At 38.6% G+C, this 22,082-nt stretch overlaps 1 protein-coding gene across 4 annotated transcripts; it reads right to left on the bottom strand.

Annotated features, from left to right (window-relative positions):
- Positions 1 to 1,076: 1,076 nt before the first annotated feature.
- Positions 1,077 to 20,318, bottom strand: SAMD8 (sterile alpha motif domain containing 8). 4 transcript variants are annotated; one of them, XM_050898675.1, is made up of 8 exons: positions 20,261 to 20,318; positions 18,569 to 18,722; positions 13,364 to 13,470; positions 11,433 to 12,040; positions 9,559 to 9,654; positions 8,706 to 8,823; positions 7,747 to 7,897; positions 1,077 to 6,774 (listed from the first exon to the last, which is right to left on the bottom strand). In XM_050898675.1, exons 4-8 carry the CDS (start codon positions 12,011 to 12,013, stop codon positions 6,470 to 6,472), a joined length of 1,251 nt encoding a protein of 416 aa, XP_050754632.1. In that variant the 5' UTR covers positions 12,014 to 12,040; positions 13,364 to 13,470; positions 18,569 to 18,722; positions 20,261 to 20,318; the 3' UTR covers positions 1,077 to 6,469. The 4 variants fall into 4 exon arrangements, with proteins under 4 accessions (XP_050754632.1, XP_050754634.1, XP_050754635.1 ...); XM_050898677.1 differs by lacking the exon at positions 13,364 to 13,470; XM_050898678.1 differs by lacking the exons at positions 13,364 to 13,470; positions 18,569 to 18,722.
- Between the last annotated feature and the right edge of the window lie 1,764 nt (positions 20,319 to 22,082).

Genomic DNA, 22,082 nt, shown 5'->3' with positions numbered 1-22,082 from the left:
ATTCAAAGTTCACATCTCTAAGCAGTATTGTAACATATTCTGGGAATCAGGCAGCTATTTTCCCTGGAAGTTTTCCCAATCTGTTTGACAACGCACAAAGCACCTACTTGTTTAAAGTTGCCTACAACACAATCTACTGCTTCCCAGAATATTACACCACAGCCCACAGTAAGTACTCTGCAACTGGTACACTGAACCTTATTGCTTTTGCTTCCCCTTCTGTGTAATTTTTTTTTTTTTTGAGAAAGGTGTATTGCCACACCCATTTTCCTTTTTGAAGCTGGTCTTTAACAACTGATTAAAAAAAAAAAATCACACTGAAGAAGGGCTTCATATTCACGATTCATTCTCTAAATTGTCAGATTGATCAAGATTTTATAATTCGGAGGGAGGTAAACAAAAAACTTTCTAACAGTTCAGTATGTTAAGTTTACCTGGCTCACACTAATCGGAGAATGTTTTAGCTGGATTAAGGTCACAAAATGTATTTCAAAATTGCCATTTACAAATATGAACATACAACTCCAATGCACATGGCATACCTGGTATACTGTTTAAGTTTCTCCACGGGAATGAGTGTACATCCTTTCACATACCAGATGACTGAAATCCATGACTGAAAGTAACAACAAGCCTAACATACAAACCCATTAGAAGAGTATGTAAGTTTTCAGAAATTAACTTTACTTTCAGTTTTTATAGACTGTTGATTTACTGTAATGCTGTTCACCACCAATACCTAGAGACATTAAAGTTACCTCAGCTGAAGAGTCTCTGAAAGCCCTCTTGGAATACTTAACTGAGATATTACAAGATGGAATACATTTTCTAACTTTTTAATAACAAAAATATTTAAGTGATTTGCCAAAACAATTTACAGCTGGCAAAACCATCAGGCATTATGATGATATATGCATTACACAGCATGCATTTTCACACCAGTAAAACAGAGCTTTGGGGAAAAACAACTTTAAAACCTGGATTACTCAGGTATACTTCTATGGTCACAACGCTAACAGGGATAACGAGCCATCATTTTACATATAAAATAAATAAAACATTTGTCATCTTTCAAATATTTTATTTTAGTACTTTTAAATATGTTTTAATACAACAAAGATATAAAACCATATATTAATTCAATCTGGGTTTAGAATCAAAACAATATTTACTTATTTACAGTACTCACTTTAAACTTCACTGGCATACCTTCTAGCCATTAGGTAATATTATTTTCTCTGTCGGAACAAAATTGAACTAACTGTTCAGTGTGAAAAGCCATGTTTCTACATCCCTATTATGTTAAGTACCATGTACAATGCAGTTTGTGGTTTCTCACATTTGAGAAATTTCTCGTATTTGACAAAACTGAATGGAAAGAGCAAAACTAAGTTTAGTTAGTCTTTCTAACTGCACGGTCACTGAGCTAATACGTCAGGTTATTGTGCTCCACACTTATCATCTTAAGTTCTTACACACCTATTACAAACTGGCTTTAAAAATGTTCATGTCACTGAATTAGGTACATAATACTGCAAATTTCTTAAGATACAAGTGGTAAGTATGCAGGATATTGCTATATGGAAAGTTCACTGTTCACAATACTATAGTGTTTGAGGGGTTGTGAGGGGGTTTTTTGGTGTTTTTCTTCATATAATGAACAAGACATCAGCAGGTTCACTCCTAAGGACTTTTTCCCCCCCAGAAATACTGTTTCAATTAGAAGAGTGACAATGTCAAAGATACATCAGAAATAGTAATCTGTATGAATCATCAGTGGTCTATCAATGAACCCTTGATTGATAAAGTCTACATGCACAAAACAATTCAGAGGGTAAGCTGGCTCACTCCTAGGACTTCTGCCAAATATAATTCCATCTCGACAAGACTATGATGTTTTTTGTAGTTAGTCAAGTTTCTATAAAAGTATCCTAATTATTCAAAAAAACCAGAAAAAAATCAATATTGTCTGTAAATTACTGCGAATTCTCCCCAACTTTTCAGTAGAAACTACATGGACAGGATGAAAAACTATCATAGTTGTTATAGGTTACTTTTGTTATACTCCAGGTCCACAAAACCTACGTTTTTTTCCCCTAAGACATCTGCTGTTTCTTCAAATGCACAATTAATGATTAAGACTCAGCTCCACAATAGTTTTGGTGCTTGAAAACCTAGTGGACTTTCGTATATCAAAAACCTAGCTAAATAGTAATGAACAAGTGTAGCACAAAATATGCAAGCACTGCTTAAAAACCCCAACGAGATACTAACTGTTGCAAAGAACGTGTACTGATGTCCAAGTTCAACCCTTCCCTCTTTCCCTTCAATACTCTTTTTGGCACTACATGAGACACAGTCATACACAAAAGAAGATTATAGGAACCTGTGCTTTTATCCTCATTAAAGGGATTCAATACTTATAAATAACCTTATTTAACATGCTTGCATCAAAAAATAACTTTTTTTCCCCCAAATAATTTAACTGACTCTTGCTTTTTAAAGCAGCTAACTATCAAGGTTTTATTTTGATGCCCCTTTTTTTTTTTAAAAACATTTATTCTCTCAGAACCCAGTTAAGTAGTAATTTCTTTAAAATTCTACTGGGATGTTTTCTTCTATAGTAAGGGGGGGGGAGGAGAGAAATCAAGGAAAATTAAAGAAAGTGACATTACCTATTCCCATTACTGTAGCAATATACCACGTACAGCATGCACTTGGCCTTATCCAAGAAAATGCTTAAAATGGTAACCCTCACTGAAGTCAAGAGCATTTAGTGATTTGCTTAAAGTTAAGCATATCATTTGCTTCATCACCAGCAGTATACTTATAGGATCCAATTCTTGCTAGTCTTGGATATTTAAATACTTCAGGCCTATCTACATTTCTGTACCAACCCTTTGTATAAGTGTTACCTTGTTTACCAGAGGACACAAAGGTAATTAGCACATATGGAAGCTTTCTATATCATTATTTAAGAACAGTTGGAGGAACCTTGCTTAAAGATCCTTCCATAAGCTTTTGTCAGTGTAATCAGAATTTGCTAAAAAAATGCATCTATGAAAGTCTAATTTCTGTATGCAGGTGTAATGTCATAAACCCGCTAGTTTAAGGGATCTTCCAGAAAGGAAAAACTAAAGGCAAAAAGTTTAGGAAAGCTATTATAAGCAGCTGTGTCATAAGGTACAACAACAACAACAAAAAAAAAAAAAGGAGGGAGTGCCTATATGTCTGTCACTTGCAGCTATGTGCATACATATCCCCAAACTGATAATAATAAGGAAGAACTCAAGACTATTGTCAAGTCTCAAATACTACTAGATTTGCTAAGCTGCCAAAAAAATGTGATCCTCCCCTTCTTTTGTATATACAGAGTTATTCAGTTAAGACTTTTCTACTTGATTAGTTTGTGCACTTTGTGGTACTAATATTGTTAGACACTTGCACTTGCTGATGTAACGCAGTAATTCATTCATTACTCTGAATTCAGATTATGTGTGTGCTCCCACAGACCACAGAATATGACTTTGCACAAAATAGGTGCAGCAAGTTAAAGGACAGCAAAAAGACTGGTGCATGAACATAAGGGAGAAGGACAACCCTGAACATACTTAGCATTAAATCCAACGATGCTCTGCTGCCTTTACTTAAGTGTTTGTTAGCAGCAGAGAAGCAGCAAAATGCTTTTAAAACATTGACTCTTCAAAAAGGATGTACAGAATTTTAAGTCTGTCAGTTACTTGCAACTTGTTTCCATCTCATTAACAATAAAGCTTACATTACCCACTTTACAGACTGACCTGTGCTTTTTTGCATGTGAGATCATATTTTTCTGTCTTCTACCAATTTTAAGCCTTCCTCTTGCGTGTTTACAGACAGGCAAAATGAACTTCCAAAATAGAAGAGGACAATTATCCTGACAATGTTTTAACCCACTTCAATGCTCACAAAACCAGCCTCTGTATATTACTTATCTTGGACTCAGATATTTAGCATCAAGGGAAACAGCACAAAAGAACAAGTTTCCTTTAAAAAACACTGATAGGCAATGCTGATTTAAAACATGGATTTACTTAACAGAATTTGAAAAATTAAATTAGAACAACAAGAGAAGCCTTAGGTTTCAAAGTATATGAACTTCATTTAAAAAAAAAGTATTGAAATTATAGCTTTACTTTATGTAAACATTGTTACACTGGGCTGTACTTGAAAATTCTCCTGCATGTCTAAGTTGCAAAATAATTTTTCAGTTTAGACACAACTATGCCAGTTAGCACTGACATGGTTCTTTTCAGAATCAACAGCTTTGCAAGTTTAATTGCATACCCCTCCACATGTTATAACTCAGAATACAATCCTGCACATCCTGAGAACAGGTGTTTCCTAGAGCTTAAAAAAATAGTATTCATAACTCTGTGTGCATTGCAAAGGCAAATATAAATTAACAAATAGAGCTCTTTGATTATAAAGTCTCAAGAGGAATGTTCAAATTGCCTTTCTGAAATCAGAAAGGTAAGAACAGCAAATGAAGTCTTTAAATCTTTCAGAGTATTTTCTCCTTTTTTTCTTAAGTGTAAGCATACTCCCCCAATTTGGATGGCAAGAGCCATCAGGCTATGGCAGATTGAACAATATAGTATTGAACCTGCAATTTTGCTAAAAAAGTGGAATGTTACAAATATAAAAGTCCGCAGAACAGTACAATGTATGTGTGCTCAATATAGTTGGCAGAGATACTCTAAGATGCACAATTCCTCTCCCCTGTGGAACAGGAGCTAAATTAAGTTACAATAGTAATATACTACGAAGTTGGTACAGTCCAGGTTTATAAAAGGAACACAATACAGCGAGGAGTAGCCCACAGTAGGTTACAAGCCTCCAAATACAAAACTGTCTTGCAAAATTCCAAAGGGATTCTTTTCCATGCAAACATAAGTACATTGTGGCCATTAAGTCAGCTTGTACCAAGCTGGAAATGCTTCGTGTAACTTTCCAATGCTGACTTACACTACCTTTTGCACATACCACCTATTCTGAAATTGCAATAACCAAATTAAAAGGTCTATACCATTTTTATGATTTGCACCTTTTACCTATCAGTTTTCATTTAGCATAAATCTAATTCCAAGTCTCTACAGCCAACATTAGTATTGTCCCCTTACAAACCACCGCATAAGAGATCACCAACTGTGTGACCCTTGCTTATGCATTATGGACTCGGAGTGTTGGTTTGGGGTTTTTGGGGGTGTTTTGTTGTCTTTTTTTTTTTTTTTTTTTAAAAAACAACCAAAACTCAACTGCTTATGGTACTTTTACCTTTCAGTGTTGTAAATGAGCAACTTGATTTAAGAACTAGTCTCTTTTCATACTTGTTAGAACATATACTGTGTGTGTTTATATATATAAACAAATATACTGTGTATATATATCCAGAGATATTCACCATATTGTTAACACCAGAGTGCTAAAACATACATCAATATGAGCACTATTTCCAATACTCACTATTATTACTTTTCCTGAAAGAGTTACTACATGCATTTTCCCCATCCATTTATGGGACAGTACGATATATGAAGATAACTGTTCTGTTTTTCCAATGCTAAAGAGCTGCTCCTAAAAAGCATGCACAGGTTTGGGTATAAACAATTAAAACCACACAAAAGTTACTTTGTGGCTTTAAACTCACTAAAGCTAAATTAACTTTACTTTCAGTGGATGTAACATTTACTTTAACTCATTTATTTAAACACAAAAGGGAAAACTTCCAAGTGCTAGAACAACCATATAGACAACTGATAGACTAGACTAAATAAGCACTCATTAAAAAAAACATCATCACTGCATAGCCACAAGGCAGAGTTTCATTTTTGGCAACCTGTATGCAGACCATTTATACTGTCAATTATACTTTAAGACTCATTATTTAATAGTTAAGAGACCCTTTTAGCAAGGAACTATACTGCTTTCTTCATTATGACACAGTACTCCTCAATCTTTAAGTATACACAGAGTTTGTTTTGAAAATTACATTTATGACTGTTTTAAAAGAAAGTCTTCATAAAGTTCTAATTTTTTAGTCAGTATATGTAAAGGCTGGCATGTCAGGTAACGGCGATTATTTGGACCTGTAAAGAGTGTATGATATTCAGTACAAGCATATATTTCAGGTTAGAGTTACATAAACATTCACACAGAACCTTACTAAGGGTAACAGTATTCTGGTTTATATTCATGGTTCACCAATAGCCTTTACCAGTCCCTGCATTGTTTTCTATTTTAGCAACAAGAAAACAAACCACATCCCTGTGAAGTATGGGAACTCCATTTTATGGCTAAGAATCTAAGAAACAAGACAAGCAGGAGGAGATCACAGAGTGAAAAATGTTACTTTACATCCCCCTCCAACTAGCCTTGTAGGATCTTAGTCATAACGCTTCATAAAAATCTGAACTGACCCACACACTCTTCAGCCAATCAATCTTTTCAGTATAGTAGGTTTTGAAAAGGGCCAGCAATACTCATTGGGAACAGTACCATTGACATTGCATTCAAAAAAAGAAAACATTGGAAACCAGATCCTTGCTCTCCTACTCTGTTGATATGCTCTAGTATTAGCCAGTGTATGGTAATACAAAAAGAGTCTTGTAGTGATGTAAAAGGCAATGAAGACGTCTATAGAATAATGTTCATGTGCAGCCAAAATGAAGAAGATTCCAAAGAGATTCAGGACCCAGGACAAGGTGTGCAAGAAGTTCCAGCTCCTTGGCGTATCTAGGAGAAAACAGAAAGTGACTAACCTCGAATGTCTCAAAAAACCTGAGTCATTATGAAATCCGGGCCTAAACATTGCAAGTTTTTACACAGATTTTTCATCCAAAAATGTGATGAAGTTACTGTCTTCATCTGGAAATATTGTTTACATCTACAGGTCCAATAAATCCAATGAAAAGAGCCACACAAGTTATAAATGTCTATCACTTCCTGACTTCATTTACAAATACAGCTATTATGCATTTCTGGATTAACAAAGCATCCTAAAATGGTTTAGGACCATGCAAAGCAGAATTCTTTGTTCAACCAACTTCTTCTAATGAAAATCATGCCTTTTCCATGTAATAAGGGGGAAAAATGTCATAAAGCATACATTACTCTGTTATTGCAATCCTTCCATCATAGCTGAACTCGAACTAGTTATCTTAGCTTGCTATATAATGTATCAAACCATACCTCATATTTACAGAAGAGCACTATTGTTTCATATATTCTCACTTATTATGAGGGTTGGTATTTTGGCTTTATGGATTATACTAAATGTACAGCCACCTAGCCGGGTATTTTGCCTGACAGGGGTCAGTGGCAGATACATAGGGAAGTGTATAGGAACAGACAATCATAAGTATCTTCCCTAGTATTCACCCAGTGGCAAGCTAGAAAGCCTTCCTAATTTTCTTGGCTCACATGTTCTTTCAAATGTGCCCTATTCATCCTTCCATTAAGCTAGGTGGTGCTGTTCCTTTTCTGTCTGCAAGTGAACTGTCACAAACCTGAGAAAAAGCACAGCAATCTGAATTTATATTTGTTTGCTTAAATGTTACACTTTGAACTTTCTGAGGAGGTCAAGCAGCAGATATTCTTAATACTTAAGGACATTTAAGTATTTACAGTCTCGCAGCCTTGGCTGACAGCAAGCAGTACATATTCTGAACACTTAAGGACATTTAAATATTGACACTCTGTACTTACATTCTGTGACAAAGAAGTTGAGCATGGTCAGGACGACAGTGTGGCCACTGAACATATAATCTCCACACGTATGTACTCCAGTCAGAGTCATTCCAAAGCCACTCCATATTGCAAATGCCCGCTGGAGTTTTGCCCAAACATTGCCATACAACTAGAAGACAGTGACATTAACCTTTAGTAAGTTCCAACCCCACTGCCCAAACAGTATGTCCTTAAAGTTAGCTGTATAGCAGTATGTATGTTTAATACCATTTATCATGTTGGGTCTTCTATTAAAATGCACGTTAGCACATCTTTGGATTTTATTGTGGCAGTGAGTCACATCAGTAACTACAATTACTAACTGTATTCATCATACCTCTGATGAATACTGGAATTTAGAGCAAGAATTTTGTTGCAAGTGATTTACATACAGAGTTTGCCATCTTTTTTTGAATATATTCAACCTCCCTATGTGTCATTGTCAAGCTTCCAATATATTCAGCCCAAACCTCTTCTAACTAAAAGTTAGGATAAAACCATAAAATCCCACATTCTATGGAACATCCTGTATTAGAAGGGGTGAAATAATAATAGTTGTGGTTTGGTTTTTTTTCAAAACCACACATCCAACAAGACAAAGAAGTGATTACTCCACTTTCAGCCTTTCTTCATGAAGTCAGTATCTTAAGTGCACACTTCTCTGACGTATTGTCTCCGGTTTACATTGTGAAATATTCTGAACACCCTTCCCCAAGTAACTATCTCCTCTCCAAAGTTGCAAGTGCTTCTAAGACCCCTAAGGATTCTTGCCTGCATAATGGCAATTAATGAAGGGGTGTGGAGGGGAATAGGAGAGAAACAACGCTGTTCTTACAAACACACATCTAACATTACGGTCACAACAATCAATCATATCTTAAATAAAATTTTTAAAAAAGGAAACAAGAAAAATAATTTAAAGCATTTTAAGTTTTTACCTTTCCAGTACACTGCAAGTGCTGGCCTGGCACAGAGAGTGAGGTAACAAACATTGTAATGCAACGTAATAAGAATACTGTCCCCATGAGGCTGCACAGCCTTCGCAGAAGTATAGATCTGGGAAAAGTACATAGGAACTGATTGCAAGAATCCTAATATATTGCACTTTTAAATCAGGAAAGTTATGATAAAAACATTTCCCTGCACCCCAGCTTAATCCCATGAAGTCCCTTCATCACTGCTGCAAGTTTCACAGTAAAAAAATTTTCTTTTTTTTTTTTTTAATATAGTACTGTAAAGGTATGGTTCCACATGACAGGGTGAGACACTGTAGCAAGCTTACTGTCACCAAAAGGTACAGCTCCACTTCTCTGCAGCTCCACTTGAACTAGCTTTGGCACTCATACCTTCTGTTGACAAACTGATTAAAAAAATCAACAAACTGGTAAAAATTTAACTTAAAATACGCACGCACACAAAAGGGTTTTCCACCCTTCAGTGACAGCAAGCTGCTAGGCTGGCTCAGTCATCCCATGGAATTTCATTCTTGTAGGATTTTCTTATATACAAAATTGTTACAGTATGAGTATATACTGACAACTCTCTGAAATACATATGTTCTGAACGAAATTACATATAAATCTGGTAGAAAAGTAAATTCAGATTACTCCTTTGTAAGGTTCAAAAGTCACCACTCTTGATTAAATCCTCCCTAATCCATTTTAACATGGACATATTAGAAGCTTACAAGATTCTTATTGAATGGAAAGTCTTAAACAATCATCATAAGTTCTTGTTACAGTCCTTTCTCTGAATCAAAGTACCAGTTAACTGGAATTTTATATACTGTACCTGTGTTTGTGAAGCAGAAGAACCAACAGCCAAATGTAGCACAGAATTACGCCACATACTTCAGTCATTGCAAAAGCCCATGGTATCCTAGGGACGCTAAAAAAAAGGATGAAGCAAGAAAGTTAACTTACTATAAAAAGGCTTAATTTTTCTTTCTAGTCTCAGTATTGAGAATAAAGGCATATAAAGTTCTAACTACAAAACTAACTTGCATTAATCTGACAATAGTTTAAACTACAACCAAAAATTATTTTGTTAGACTGAATGAAATAGAATTTGAACTATTTTTTAATTACATTATCTCCTTTCTAATAATGTATTTTCAGCAGACATTTACACAGAATTCACTAAGTCAAAGAAAATCTCTAGTACACTCTCTTAATTTACACATGTGATTTACTAACAGGATGTGTTACTCTACCACTGTTTCCCAACAACCTTTTTCATTCTGTCACAAACTTGCATCATGTCAATTATGCTGCTTATGCTTATAAGAATGCCATGTCAACACAATTAATGAAATGCTGCAAAGCCTAAAATCCTAAATACTTGTAACGAAGCAGAACTGCACAGAAAAGCGTTAGGAAAAATAAAGATTCTTTACAAAGTTAGATTTCAGTGATAATCACTATATGCAAACCTTTTAGCCTTGCTTGTCAAAAGATTTAAGACTTTCTTGTACACATACGGCACCAGTAACGATTTCCACTCTGCAATTTCACAAAATACAGATCGACAGATTTCAAGAGAGGCTGCTCCTCGTAGTTTTGTGTTCCCTCTGATACAAAGGGGTAGCAAAGTGCTGCTCAAATGCTAGCTTTGTAGTAATCCCCTCGCATTTTGTGAGCTGCTGCTTTCTGACCTCCTCCATCCTCCTGCCCATTGAATACCACGTTAGTGCCCTGGGAACAAAATCCAGTAATGCCATAGCTCCCGTTCTCTCTCTACTCTTCCACGCTGCTGGATGTGGTCCATCCTTGCTGAGTTATATCTAAATTTATGGGGGATTCTGCACACTTGCTCAAAAGATTAGACTCCTACTGACTTCATGAAAACCATTAATGAAAACAGAAATTACTGGCAGGAATAAGGAGATCACAAAGACTGAACTCTTAAACAGTTTATCTTGTCTTTTAAAACTCTCTAGGCAGTAAGTTCTCTATGGTGCAAGTGCACTTCCTCGAAGGGAGCAATTATCCTCTATTAAATCTGTAGTCAATGACTAGAATTTCACCTTTGCTATTATGTCTCTTTTCTGCCTGAAGTGGAGCTTTTCTTTAAAAAGTGAGCAGGTACCGTGTAAGTCACAACAGTGTTTTAGTACACAGATACTCTACTGTTAAAAAAAAGATGCTGGTCTATTCAGTCTACTTCAGTTTCCCTAAACGATCTTCAACAAGCTGACAGTAGGGAGACAGCAAAATACAGTATTAATGCTATTCCCCTTCAATTTCCTTGCTCATTGGCAGACCAAAATACTCCTTCATCAAAAGTTTTTCTCTATCAAGACATGTTATGCTTCATAGCAGCATCTGGATTTCAGAAAAAGCATATGGCTGCTTATCTATGCCAGCTGACCATCACCCTTTTTACTACGATGAGAGGATGGATGAATTAATTCCTGTGCTGTGATTAGCTAAAGATGTAGAATTAAATATAAGTTGGGTAGAACAACAACTCAATTTATTTTCCCGAGAAGACTAAATCTCTGTATCTAACTGATGCGCATTAATCTTAGCAGAAGGGTTTACTACGCTCTAATTACTATTTTGCAGAGGCATCTTCAGGAGCATATGAAACTTTGAGAATGAAGAAAAGACAGCCTATACTTTAACCATCAAGTCACCATTTTGTTTCAAAAGAAAATTTCTTACCTATCTAGAAATATGTCTGGTAGAGGTGGATATGTTTGCATGTCAGGTACTCGCTCATGGACTATAACCATAACGAATGATGTAAAGCCAAACACTATGAAGACATACACACAACTTAAAACTGTCTTCCAATACTCTGGGTCTAGTCTTCTAGTAGAGTGCTTGTTTTTTCCATTTGCATACTGACACTGATCACCATTCAAGTCAGTAATTGGTCCATCATAGTCCCGAGGTACTTCACCATTACAAAACCAATCTGTACCCTGCAGTGAACCAACACTTGGGCACGCTGTGCCAATGTGACTATCGCTGTTGTAACCCAGCTCTTCTAGGACATCAATATGTTGCTTCTGTAGTTTGCGTATGGACAACATTAGCCTTTTGATATCCCCTAGGACTTTGATTTCCAAAGGAGGGGATCGTAAATCATACTCAGTAAGTGTCAGCAGTGTAATTCCATCTAGCCTGTGTCTATTGCACAAAACATCCACATATTCACAGAAGCCTTCTTCCTTCAGCCACTTGGCCACATTCTTGGTAGTCCAACGTCGAATGCAAAGCTGGTTATTGCCCGCCATCATCCTTCTCTATCCGCCAATAAAGTTGACCTGTTACATATTGGAGAAAGAGACAAGATCTGAATGTTTAACCAAGATTACTGAAATGTCAGTGTATTTTGTGCGATTTTAGATGCTTAATTAGCCAAAGGCTTTTTATAAGAGGAAGCTAAAAACCAGATATACAATTTATTAGGTAAGTAATATAAAAATGCTTTTAAAACATTTTTTTTATTCGAGCAAAACTATATTAAGATTACCTCACTTGTTCCTAAATAGAAATTTAAAGCTACCAAGAAGCACAATATTTCCTAGATGTACCCAGTCTACTTTTATTCTTTTGTTTAAAAAAAAAAAAAAAAAAATCTAAGTTTGTTAATTATACTAGGCGATGAAAAACACAGATTATACTGTTTAAATACCAGCTTAATCATTAATCTTTTCCACTGTTTGCAGTTCATAAACTAAGCAAGAAAGCATAGCCAACAACTGTGTAAAACTGAATTAAAGCTAAAATAATACATTACAGGTCCAATACATTCCACTGTTTTAAAATATATACTGAAGCTTTGGTGGCATGACATTTCCCCCTCACCCCTCCCAAGTAAACCTAAGACTAGGTATCTGCAATAATATTGACCTGAGGCATCTTAGTTGTATGTTGATGGTGCAGCCATCATATTTCTATCTTTGTTTGATCTCAGTAATTAAGATAGATGCTTATTATATTGCGAATCCTTTAAAATATTCAGCTTTTAAAATAACATTACTAGAAATTAAGCATTAGCTTTAATTCCAAAGCATCTTCAAAAGTGATGTGGTAATAGATAACATCATAACACACCAAAACCAGAAAAGATGTATTCTCTTCATACAGATTTCTCAGTAATTGTTTTCTTGACTAGAATATTGCTTGAAGGAAGGCAAGACATCTCAGCAACATTTTAGTCACATGGAGGTGACAAGTCACCAGAACAGCTTAGAACAACAACCAGAAAAAAAATTAGCCACAGAATGTTACATGGAATACATGAAAAAACTTTGAAAGGCTACCAGTGATGTAGAAAATAATAAAATGCTTATCCAATATTTAAGACCCATAGCAGTACAGAATGGATTTGTGCATAATTTATATTTGGTGGCTTATGTACAGCTACCATCTAAGAAACAGCTACAATTTCACAGCTCTTTTGTACTTGAAAAAACAGTCTAATTAACTAGAATGCTTCAATCATGCCAACTGAATCTCAGAAAATACAAGACAGTACAATACACCAGTGCCACATACATCATTCAGGGTTTTCAGAATGAAAGCAAGGAAACAGTCTATTTAATCTATTATTTAGCTTCTGTATATAGTAAACAGGTACTCACACCCATCATGAACATTCAGCGCAGTTTTACATCTTTTTCAGGGGCACAGCTCTTCCAAAAACAGAAGCTCTTTCCTTCTCACTTCTCTTTTTAAAGAGGTACTGTACCTATTGTTAGAAGTAGCTCTTATCATAATTATTGGATGCAACTTTTTCGTCCAGCTTACACCTAATAGGACCACACGCTATTTTATTCTGTATCAGAGAAGATTCAATTTGTCCAACGAGATTTCCCAGCAGTGCAAAAGAAATAGTTTAGAAGAAAAGTGAGTGCACAAATCAAAGTTGCCCTTCTAAAAGAATTAAGGGAGTGGTACTTGTGAAGATATTCTCTCTGGAGTTGATTGTATATTAACAACATGTACTTAATGCATAGTTTTGATTTCTCAAAACTCCATATACAGTCAATATGTATATAAGCTTTAATACCTTGATTTAAATAGTTGCCAAAACATCCATAAACCACTACTAGAATCTCTGCATTTACTACTCTTCCTTCTCCATATAAAAGGGTATTTTCTCATTTCTACGTTATCTTACTATTTTTGAAAGTCTTGCTCAAAACAACTGTAACAACTACTTTGCTCAGACAGCTATTAACAAAAGAAATTATGACATTTAATTTGTAATTAATGATCAGTTAATTGACCTTTTTTGTACTACATATTTTTATCTTACTCCAGTAAAACAAACAAACTTGAGTTGCTTATCTGGACTTCCAGCTTTCCATACTCAGAAATACAGATGAAATACTGAAAAAAACCTGTTAATCACAGTGTTTTTTATAACACTGTAATCATCACAATTTTTCTAAAAACAGTGAATTTAGACCCACCAAAAATACACTGAACTTACTGATTTGTCTTCTAACCAAAGCAACTTCTGAGGGCAAAGGCAGGAAATTCTCCCTAACCTACAAGAATTCTGTTCATTTGTCACAAGTCAAGTAGCCTAACACCAGCCTAGTGTTTCTTCATCTGGCATTGCAGGAATAAAAATCAACCTTTACCAAACGTGAAATAAAAGTAACCTTACAACACTGAGTAATGGGCTGGCCCTAGAAGAAAGTCTACATTAACCTGAAGATGCACCTGATAGGACCTGCTCCTGTTTTTAAATGCTGTCAAAGACAAGACATTTAACCAACTGGAAAAGACAAATAAATCAACAAAAGAAACAAGCACTTACACAAACTACAAACTTAAACCATTCTACACAGCTGGTACCTAATTTTGTCACAACAGCTGAGTTCAGTTTTGATGACAAGGCAATTTCTTCAAACTCAGAAACCGCCTTCTCCTTCAGACTACTCATTTAGTGCTGCTTTTGTAGTTTAAAGGGTAAAAAGCACTTTACCTAATAATCTTACCACCTGGAATACAATACAGATCTCTGTGCCCAACTGCTCCCGTTCATTTTTGAAGCTTAAGAATGAATGCTACGTAACATTTCCAACACTACTAGTCTGCAATGCAAGACTAACGTAGCAGAAGAGACCAAGTCACCTAGATAACTGTACTTGTCTTCTGAAAGAAAACAGTACTGGTAACCACTTCACCTTCTACATTACTGGTTCTATCGCTGAAACCAAATAATGGGTAACATTATTTAATGATGAACAACATGCATGAGTAACGCAGAGCAAGCACAGACCTAAGCGTCAGAGGGCAAAATATACTTTTCGCCTGACATCAGCAATGTCTGTAGCTAGCTAGTTGATTACTTTCCTGCTACTGTGACTTTATACGTACTGCTGATGAGCTGACTAAGTATCATGTGTCCCATTTCCCTTTTTCCTTTGCCAGCCTTTCAATTAACAGCATGAACACAACTGAATATGAACTTCATGCGCATGTGTATAAGTATTTATATTTTTAAAAGAAAAATGTTACTTTATGAGCCATGAACATTTCTACAATTTGGCTAGGGCATTTTAAGAAATGAGATGCCTCTCAGAGGCCGAGTGTACCCTAGCTGTTAGCACAATAATTTTCCTAGATGTATATTTAAATATGGAAAATTAATCTCTCTCAAAATGATTATCCACAATTCTATCATGTTTTCCTCTACTGAATTACTGCCAGTCAACCATTAAGTCCCTAACTTTCCTAGCATACAAACTTTGAATCAGTATATTGAGGTAAAAATGTGGAAAGTTGAATATGATTATCACTACTTGAGCCAAGAGTGCTGGTTTTGGCTGGGATTTGTGCTGGAAACAGTGTTGATAATACAGGGATGTTTTAGTTACTGCTGAGCAGTGCTTACACAGAGCCAAGGCCTTTGCTGCTCCTCACCCCACCCCGCCAGTGAGGAGGCTGGGGGTGCACAAGAAGTTGGGAGAGGACACAGCCGGGACAGCTGACCCCAGCTGACCCAAGGGATATTCCATACCATTTGACATCATACTCAGCATATAAAGCTGGGGGAAGAAGAAGGAAGGGGGCGGACATTCAGAGTGACGACGTTTGTCTTCCCAAGTAACCGTTATGTGCAATGGAGCCCTGCTTTCCTGGAGATGGCTGAACACCTGCCTGCCAATGAGAAGTAGTGAATTAATTCCTTGGTTTGCTTTGCTTGCGCGCACGGCTTTTGCTTTACCTATTAAACTGTCTTTATCTCAACCAAAGAGTTTTCTCACTTTTACTCTTCTGATTGCCTCCCCCATCGGAGGGGAGTGAGCAAGCAGCTGTGTGGTGCTTAGTTGCCGGCTGGAGTTAAACCACACCACCAAGGAAAAGGAGCATTAATATCACACTAACATTAGGCTGCAATCTTTTTACAGAAACAAAACTTGATTACACCAGAATCATAGCTGAAGGGTTAAATAAGATCCTAGTTATGTCTGCAGCAGTTAGCAGAACGCTAACTGGATTTGTTTATTCCAGACACGCATGCAAAACTCTACCAGCACCATGACTGCTTCACCACCTGCCCTCATGTGCCTGGGCGAGCCTGTGGCTCTCCTTGCTAACATGCCTCTTGATTTTTTTCCCCAGCTAGCTTCAATTCTCACCAACCTTGAGAGGAATTTTAGGAAGGACACTGAAGAACTATGAGATCTCAAGTGATTTAACCTACATTTCTTTGTGGAAGGTTTCAAGCTGAAGTTTGAATACAGGCAATTCCAACTCAGCTCATCCTTTGCTATGTCTGCTGGCCCAGAAGCACAACATCTCACACCTCAGGGGGAAAGGTTTTTCTGTAAAAACGCTGCTGGTTCGCAATGTGGACAAGACCCAGGTTTGAGGCCTTGGCTCCCCAGCGCAAAAAAGGCATACACAAAAACGTGCGCTGAGCCAGCCTGCAATAATAAGGCTACTGTCACAGACCAATTTAGTAATGCTGTGCTGGAAAAAGAACATACAGCACTGCCTTGTTATGCATGAAAAGTCTCAGATACTCTGCTGACTTGCATCAGAAGCTTGTCACTTGCTCTTCCTGTAAACTCTAAATTCTCCAGTGCTTATTTAAAGCAAATAGCACCAAATGTTTCATTGCCGTATAGTATACAGTGACTTAATCCTTACCTTCTAAATGCCACCATATACAGTACAATATCTTGTAAACAAAAGGATAAAAAGAACACTTGCAAAAACAATACATGATTTTTCAAGGGTTTTTTAATACAATAGCTACTATGCTATATATAAAACTGATCAAACACAGCAAAATGTGCACTGTGAGACTGAAAAATTGGATAAGTATTTTCCTGAAGCATGCATACAATAATTTCAAATGCAGAAATATTCCTGTAAAACTTGCATTTGGTTTTACTCAGTGACTTTGCTATCAGAGTTGTTTCATAAACATTTCTAATAAGTGAGATTATCAGCAGTATTTTAACCATACTCAAAGGTCTTAGTGCTATTTATGAAGGTAAGATAAGAAATCTCATAAAGTAACACTTTTTTAGTTTATTGTATGTCTTAGGTTTTAAGCCATCAAGGAAGATGTGCTTTTCAAGAATTATTCATTGAAGGGCTTCATTGTGGAAAATATAGAACTGATACTGTAAAATCAAAGATTAGCTCCATACGCTTAGACGAGTCTTTCTGCTGGAACACCTCCATGCAAAACTGACAGCAGCTACTACAGAAAGCTCTGAAAGCTAAATATATTTGTCTTAAGAACCACTAAGTGCAGTTACATATTGCAGCAAGCTGAACAGAATACATACTGCTCCCTGACTTTTACACCTCATTAAACCAAATGGGTTGTACTATACAAGTGAACACTAAGAGCGGCTCAACTCCTAATCTACTAACCAGCTAACAAAACATTTTTTTATCCTACCACCATAATTCAATGCACACAAAAGTGATTTTTAAACAACTGATCAAGTACTCCACCACTCACCTTAGGATGTAATTCACAGTATTTCATTAGTATTTGTACAAGATCTTGAACATTTCACATGCTAAATGTCAAGTGTCAAGTATTTTTTCCTCCAACTTCAAGAAATAGTATATCCATCTCGTAACAGAAAGTTTGCTACTCTTTATCCGTATACAACGTAGCAGTAAAACAATTCAGGTTTGCTTTTCCCCTTTTATGTCTTTCTTTTCTTCCTACCCCCCCATCTGAGGATGGAAATAGAGGAAGGCATGAACAAACTCTCCATCCAAATTAATACCAGAACAATACCTGAAGTGAAACTGTGTTTTGTTCTTACTCTCCACAATCATTTACAACCTGATCTTTCTGGTCTAGTGAAAATCTAGGAGCCTTCCTCATTTTAGATGCATTAAAATAAATAAGAAATAAAAAACTTAAGAGTCACATGATTACCAAATAAACATTTATAATATAGTATAGTTTATGGATCTCAACCAGCTTAGTGGGCTGCAAAACTGAGCTCTGTACGAAGAAGAGTGATAGTACAGAGCCTGAAAGATTGCAACTCCTAGGCCAAGCTGTGTTTTTAATTGTATACTACCAAAAAAAAACCCCAACCAGCCAGCAAAAAGAACAACACATAGAATAGCAAACAAGATAATTTAAAATTCCTGCTCTTTACAAATCTACAGAATGTTTCCTTCACATCTAAAGTAGCACTTTCGCAACAAAAACTTATGAGACTTCCCACAGAATTTCCTTCCACTGGGTATAAAAATCACTTTGCCCCAATCCTGTGAGTTAATTCCACCTTTTTTCTATATCACAGAAAACAAAAGGAAGAACAAGACTACAGGAATTTCCTTACCTCTGATATCCAGCAAGAGGTACCCCCTACCAAACAAGAAGGGCATTTAAATGCCAGGAAATGTCTTGCCGAGTTCTTGCCACTCCAGAGCACAGCATGATCAGCTGCTCTGTGGAGGTGGCACAGACACCGTGTCCAGCTGCACGAGGGACCTCTGTGGAGATGGAGCATACTTAGCGCAAGTGGAATCTTCCATCAAGTCATCTTACAACGCAGAATGTGTGTTGGGTTTTTATAAAACGAATTTTACAAACTGAAGCATCCAGTGCAAAAAACCGTGAGACCACTTCAACTCCAGTTACAAACCAACAAATATGGACATTAAAACTGCCTCTCATTTACCTCTTCTTCCATTAACTTACAGAGCTGAAAAAAACCTACCCTTTTGAAGTATTATTTTTAAAAATAGCCATCAGCAATCAAGTGAATAGTCTGAGAGGCCACCTAATGCATTAGCAATGTAGATTTGAAAGACTGAGAGGATAACAGTTCCTGCAGAGTTTCAACTTTCTAAACATGCGCAGGCCTTAAACTCACACGAAATCTGTCCCACACAGGCAGACTCCTCCATTTAATCCTGAGACTCGAACAGCATGCATCCAAACCAATCACAGCACTTCTCCATGCTGCCTTGTTAATTATCAAATCCTACATGCTCAAAAACTTTTTTACTCAAAACTAAATACTTTGCCCTCAGAAAACCCACCAATTTCACTCCATTGGCAGAGAAAACAGTAAGATAGCTGAATATCTGTTTTGACCTGGTACGACTGTTTTGGTAACTGTAAGACTGACGCAGAGCACAACTACTCGGCATCATTTCCAGAAACGGATTTGTTTCCTGTGAAGGCTGACACAGGAATTCGAAACCAAACGACTTCCCTCTCCTACCAGCCTAACAGACCTACTACAACGAAAAAGCACAGTAGCAGCACGACCCCGACCTACCTGGTATCTGACCCATTCTACCTCAGCACACTGCGGATCCTGCCGCCTCCCTGATAAACACGTTCACACCCCGGCTGCTAATGAGGCTCTTCCTTGTTGATCATTGTTGAAGTAGGAAATTTACAAAGTTCAGAACGAAATCGACACAACCAGGCACAAAACCTAACACGCTTCATCCTCTCCACGGCAGACGAAATAACTTAAAGCGAGAAACACGTATGACTTCTAGTTTCTTAGCAGACCGGTTTCCTCAAAAGCTGCCACCGAAACCCCAGAGGTACGCCGCCGACAGCCTGTCTGCCGTCACGGGATGACGGTCAGACCTCGAGAGAGCGGTGTCCGTGAAAGATACGCGCATTAATTACGGTGGAGCGGATTTTAGTGCAGACAGACAATACAAGAGGCCTTTTCCCCCCCTCCTGCGGTAGATGAAGCTGTCCTCCTCCTCCTCCAGCACAGCCGCTGGAGTGAAGCGGCCCTTTCCCGCCCGAGACCCGCGGAGCCCGCCCGCAGCCCGGGGCGCGCACACGCCGCCCCCGGCCCCGCCGCAGCGGGGGCAGCGCCCAGGGAACCCGGCCGCTCGGCGGCGGGCTCCCAACGCCGCGCCGGCTCTCCGCGTCCCCAGCCGGCAGCGGGGCGGCCCCTGCGGGCCCGGCGCCGGGCACAGCACTCCGCTGCGGGGCGACGCATCACCCCCACGGGGAGGAGGGGAGCGTCCCCCCGCCCCGCCTCGCCTCGCCTCACCTGCCGCCGCGGCAGCAGCCCTAAGTGGCGGCGCCGCAGCGCCCGGCCCCGGGGCGGCAGCAGCGGCGACGGCTCCTGCGCGCCCTCCCTCTCTCCGGCGGCAGCGGCGGCGGCGGCGGGGGCCACCGCCACCACCCCATCACCCGGCCGGAAGTGGCGGCCGGCAGCGCCAGCGCCTGGCGGGCGGCGGAAGGGGCGGGGCTGGCGCGGGGGCAGCTTCCGGGCGGGGCCGCGGCGGCGGGAGCGGGATGTTTCATCAGTGCGGGGCTGCGGCGGCCCGGCCTCCCGCTGCCCGCCGGTCTCTGCCGCCCTCGGGCTGACTGCGGCGGCGGCGGGCCGGGGGCGTAGCGCAGGGCCAGGCTGTGGGCAGCGGGTCCCTGCCGGGTTGTTACCGCGGGCCTTGCCGAGACGGGCTCGGAGCACTTGAGGGGTTGCTCCCCGCTGGCGCCTCGCCGCTGGGCCGAGCGGGGGCTTCGGCTTCCTGTGCCTGCGGGCACGTTTACACCCTGGTATCCCTTCATTAACCTCCCCGCTGGGTCCAGGCCCTGCAGCACGCAAATGGCTCATTGGACTGCCTCGGCCCTGGACTCAGGGGGATGAAGGTCTTAGATATGTGGAAACATAGTCACAAATCCTTCGAGCTGTGTAAGAAACTCCAAATACGTAGATGGTTGGCAGCATATTTTTTAGAAGTCATAGGACAAGAATAAATCATCCATAATCCCCACAGAGATCAGCTGAAGGGAGGAGCAACGGTATCTTGCTTTTCTAACTGAAGAAGAACAGAACATGCTTAAACCAGGCTAAGGGTATAAAGCTGTACTCCTGGAAGATACTATAGTGTATTTTTTACCAGTATGATCTTTCTGTCCATCTCTGGGAAGTGCCTTAGTACAGCCTGGATGTGAGAAAGAGATGGAGGTTTCTAATCACACTAAATAGGATTTTTCATTGATTTTTTTACGAGACATGAATAAACAGAGTGACGTAATTTAAAAACCCACTAGTGTAGTAATGAAAATAGCCCCATCCTTCATTTAAAGGCATATGTCAGGACAAAATAGCAGAGAAAACTTACAGGACCCCTCATCCTGTCAATTTTCATATCAAGCAATCATTACAAAACATTTCTCTTCTCTTTAGATGCACCATTTTTTGCACCATTATTCTTTTCTAATGCCTGTAGAAAAAACTGGCAGCTGGCCGACAGCACTCAGTCATTTATCCAAGGTGATCCAAAGCACAGATGTGAACAGCACAGATGACTTACAAAAGCTTTAACAAGGCACCATAACTTCAGGAGCTCCATAACCTATAAATAATACAAATGGAGTGGATAGGAGGAGACAGACGAGTTAGAAACAAATGACTCCAGAATAAATTTATTTTGTATACCAACTGATCGTGGTAGCAGCCAGCCCTTTGCAGCAGCATAATGCAGTCTGAAGAACATTCACAATTTGCTTTGTTGATGATGTAATTACTATGAGGTCCAAGACAAGTCTTAAGTTGTAGCTTCAGTTGAAGTAAAAAGCAGGTGCCAATGTAGCTCCATTAAGTTAATGACACTAGCCTTTTCAGAGAACTTGGCCTTGTATTCTTTCTTCACAGAGAAAAAAAAGGATCTTTTGCAATGCTTACCTGCCGCTCCAGCGAAACAAGGAAATTTTGCATTTCAAAATGCTTCAAAGCTACATCAAGTTGTCAAGTCACGGAGCAATCTAATGCAAATGTCCACGATCGTACAATCTCAATTGTAATGGGCTATATACATTTTAAATAGATCAAATACAGGATATTCAGAACAGAAACAAGCTGGAAC

Source organism: Gymnogyps californianus, chromosome 6, assembly GCF_018139145.2.
Source record: "Gymnogyps californianus isolate 813 chromosome 6, ASM1813914v2, whole genome shotgun sequence".
Taxonomy (NCBI): Eukaryota; Metazoa; Chordata; class Aves; order Accipitriformes; family Cathartidae; genus Gymnogyps; species Gymnogyps californianus.
This window is presented reverse-complemented; position numbering and strand designations above follow the sequence as displayed.

Excerpts from the sequence above, each read along its gene's own strand:
- SAMD8 (XM_050898675.1), bottom strand. The coding sequence starts at position 12,013 with ATGATGGCGGGCAATAACCAGCTTTGCATTCGACGTTGGACTACCAAG. Across the intron at positions 9,655-11,432 it reads CCAGACATATTTCTAGATAG|CGTCCCTAGGATACCATGGG; the intron begins GTAAGAAATTTT and ends CCTTTTTTTTAG. Across the intron at positions 6,775-7,746 it reads CAACTTCTTTGTCACAGAAT|ATACGCCAAGGAGCTGGAAC; the intron begins GTAAGTACAGAG and ends GTTTTCTCCTAG.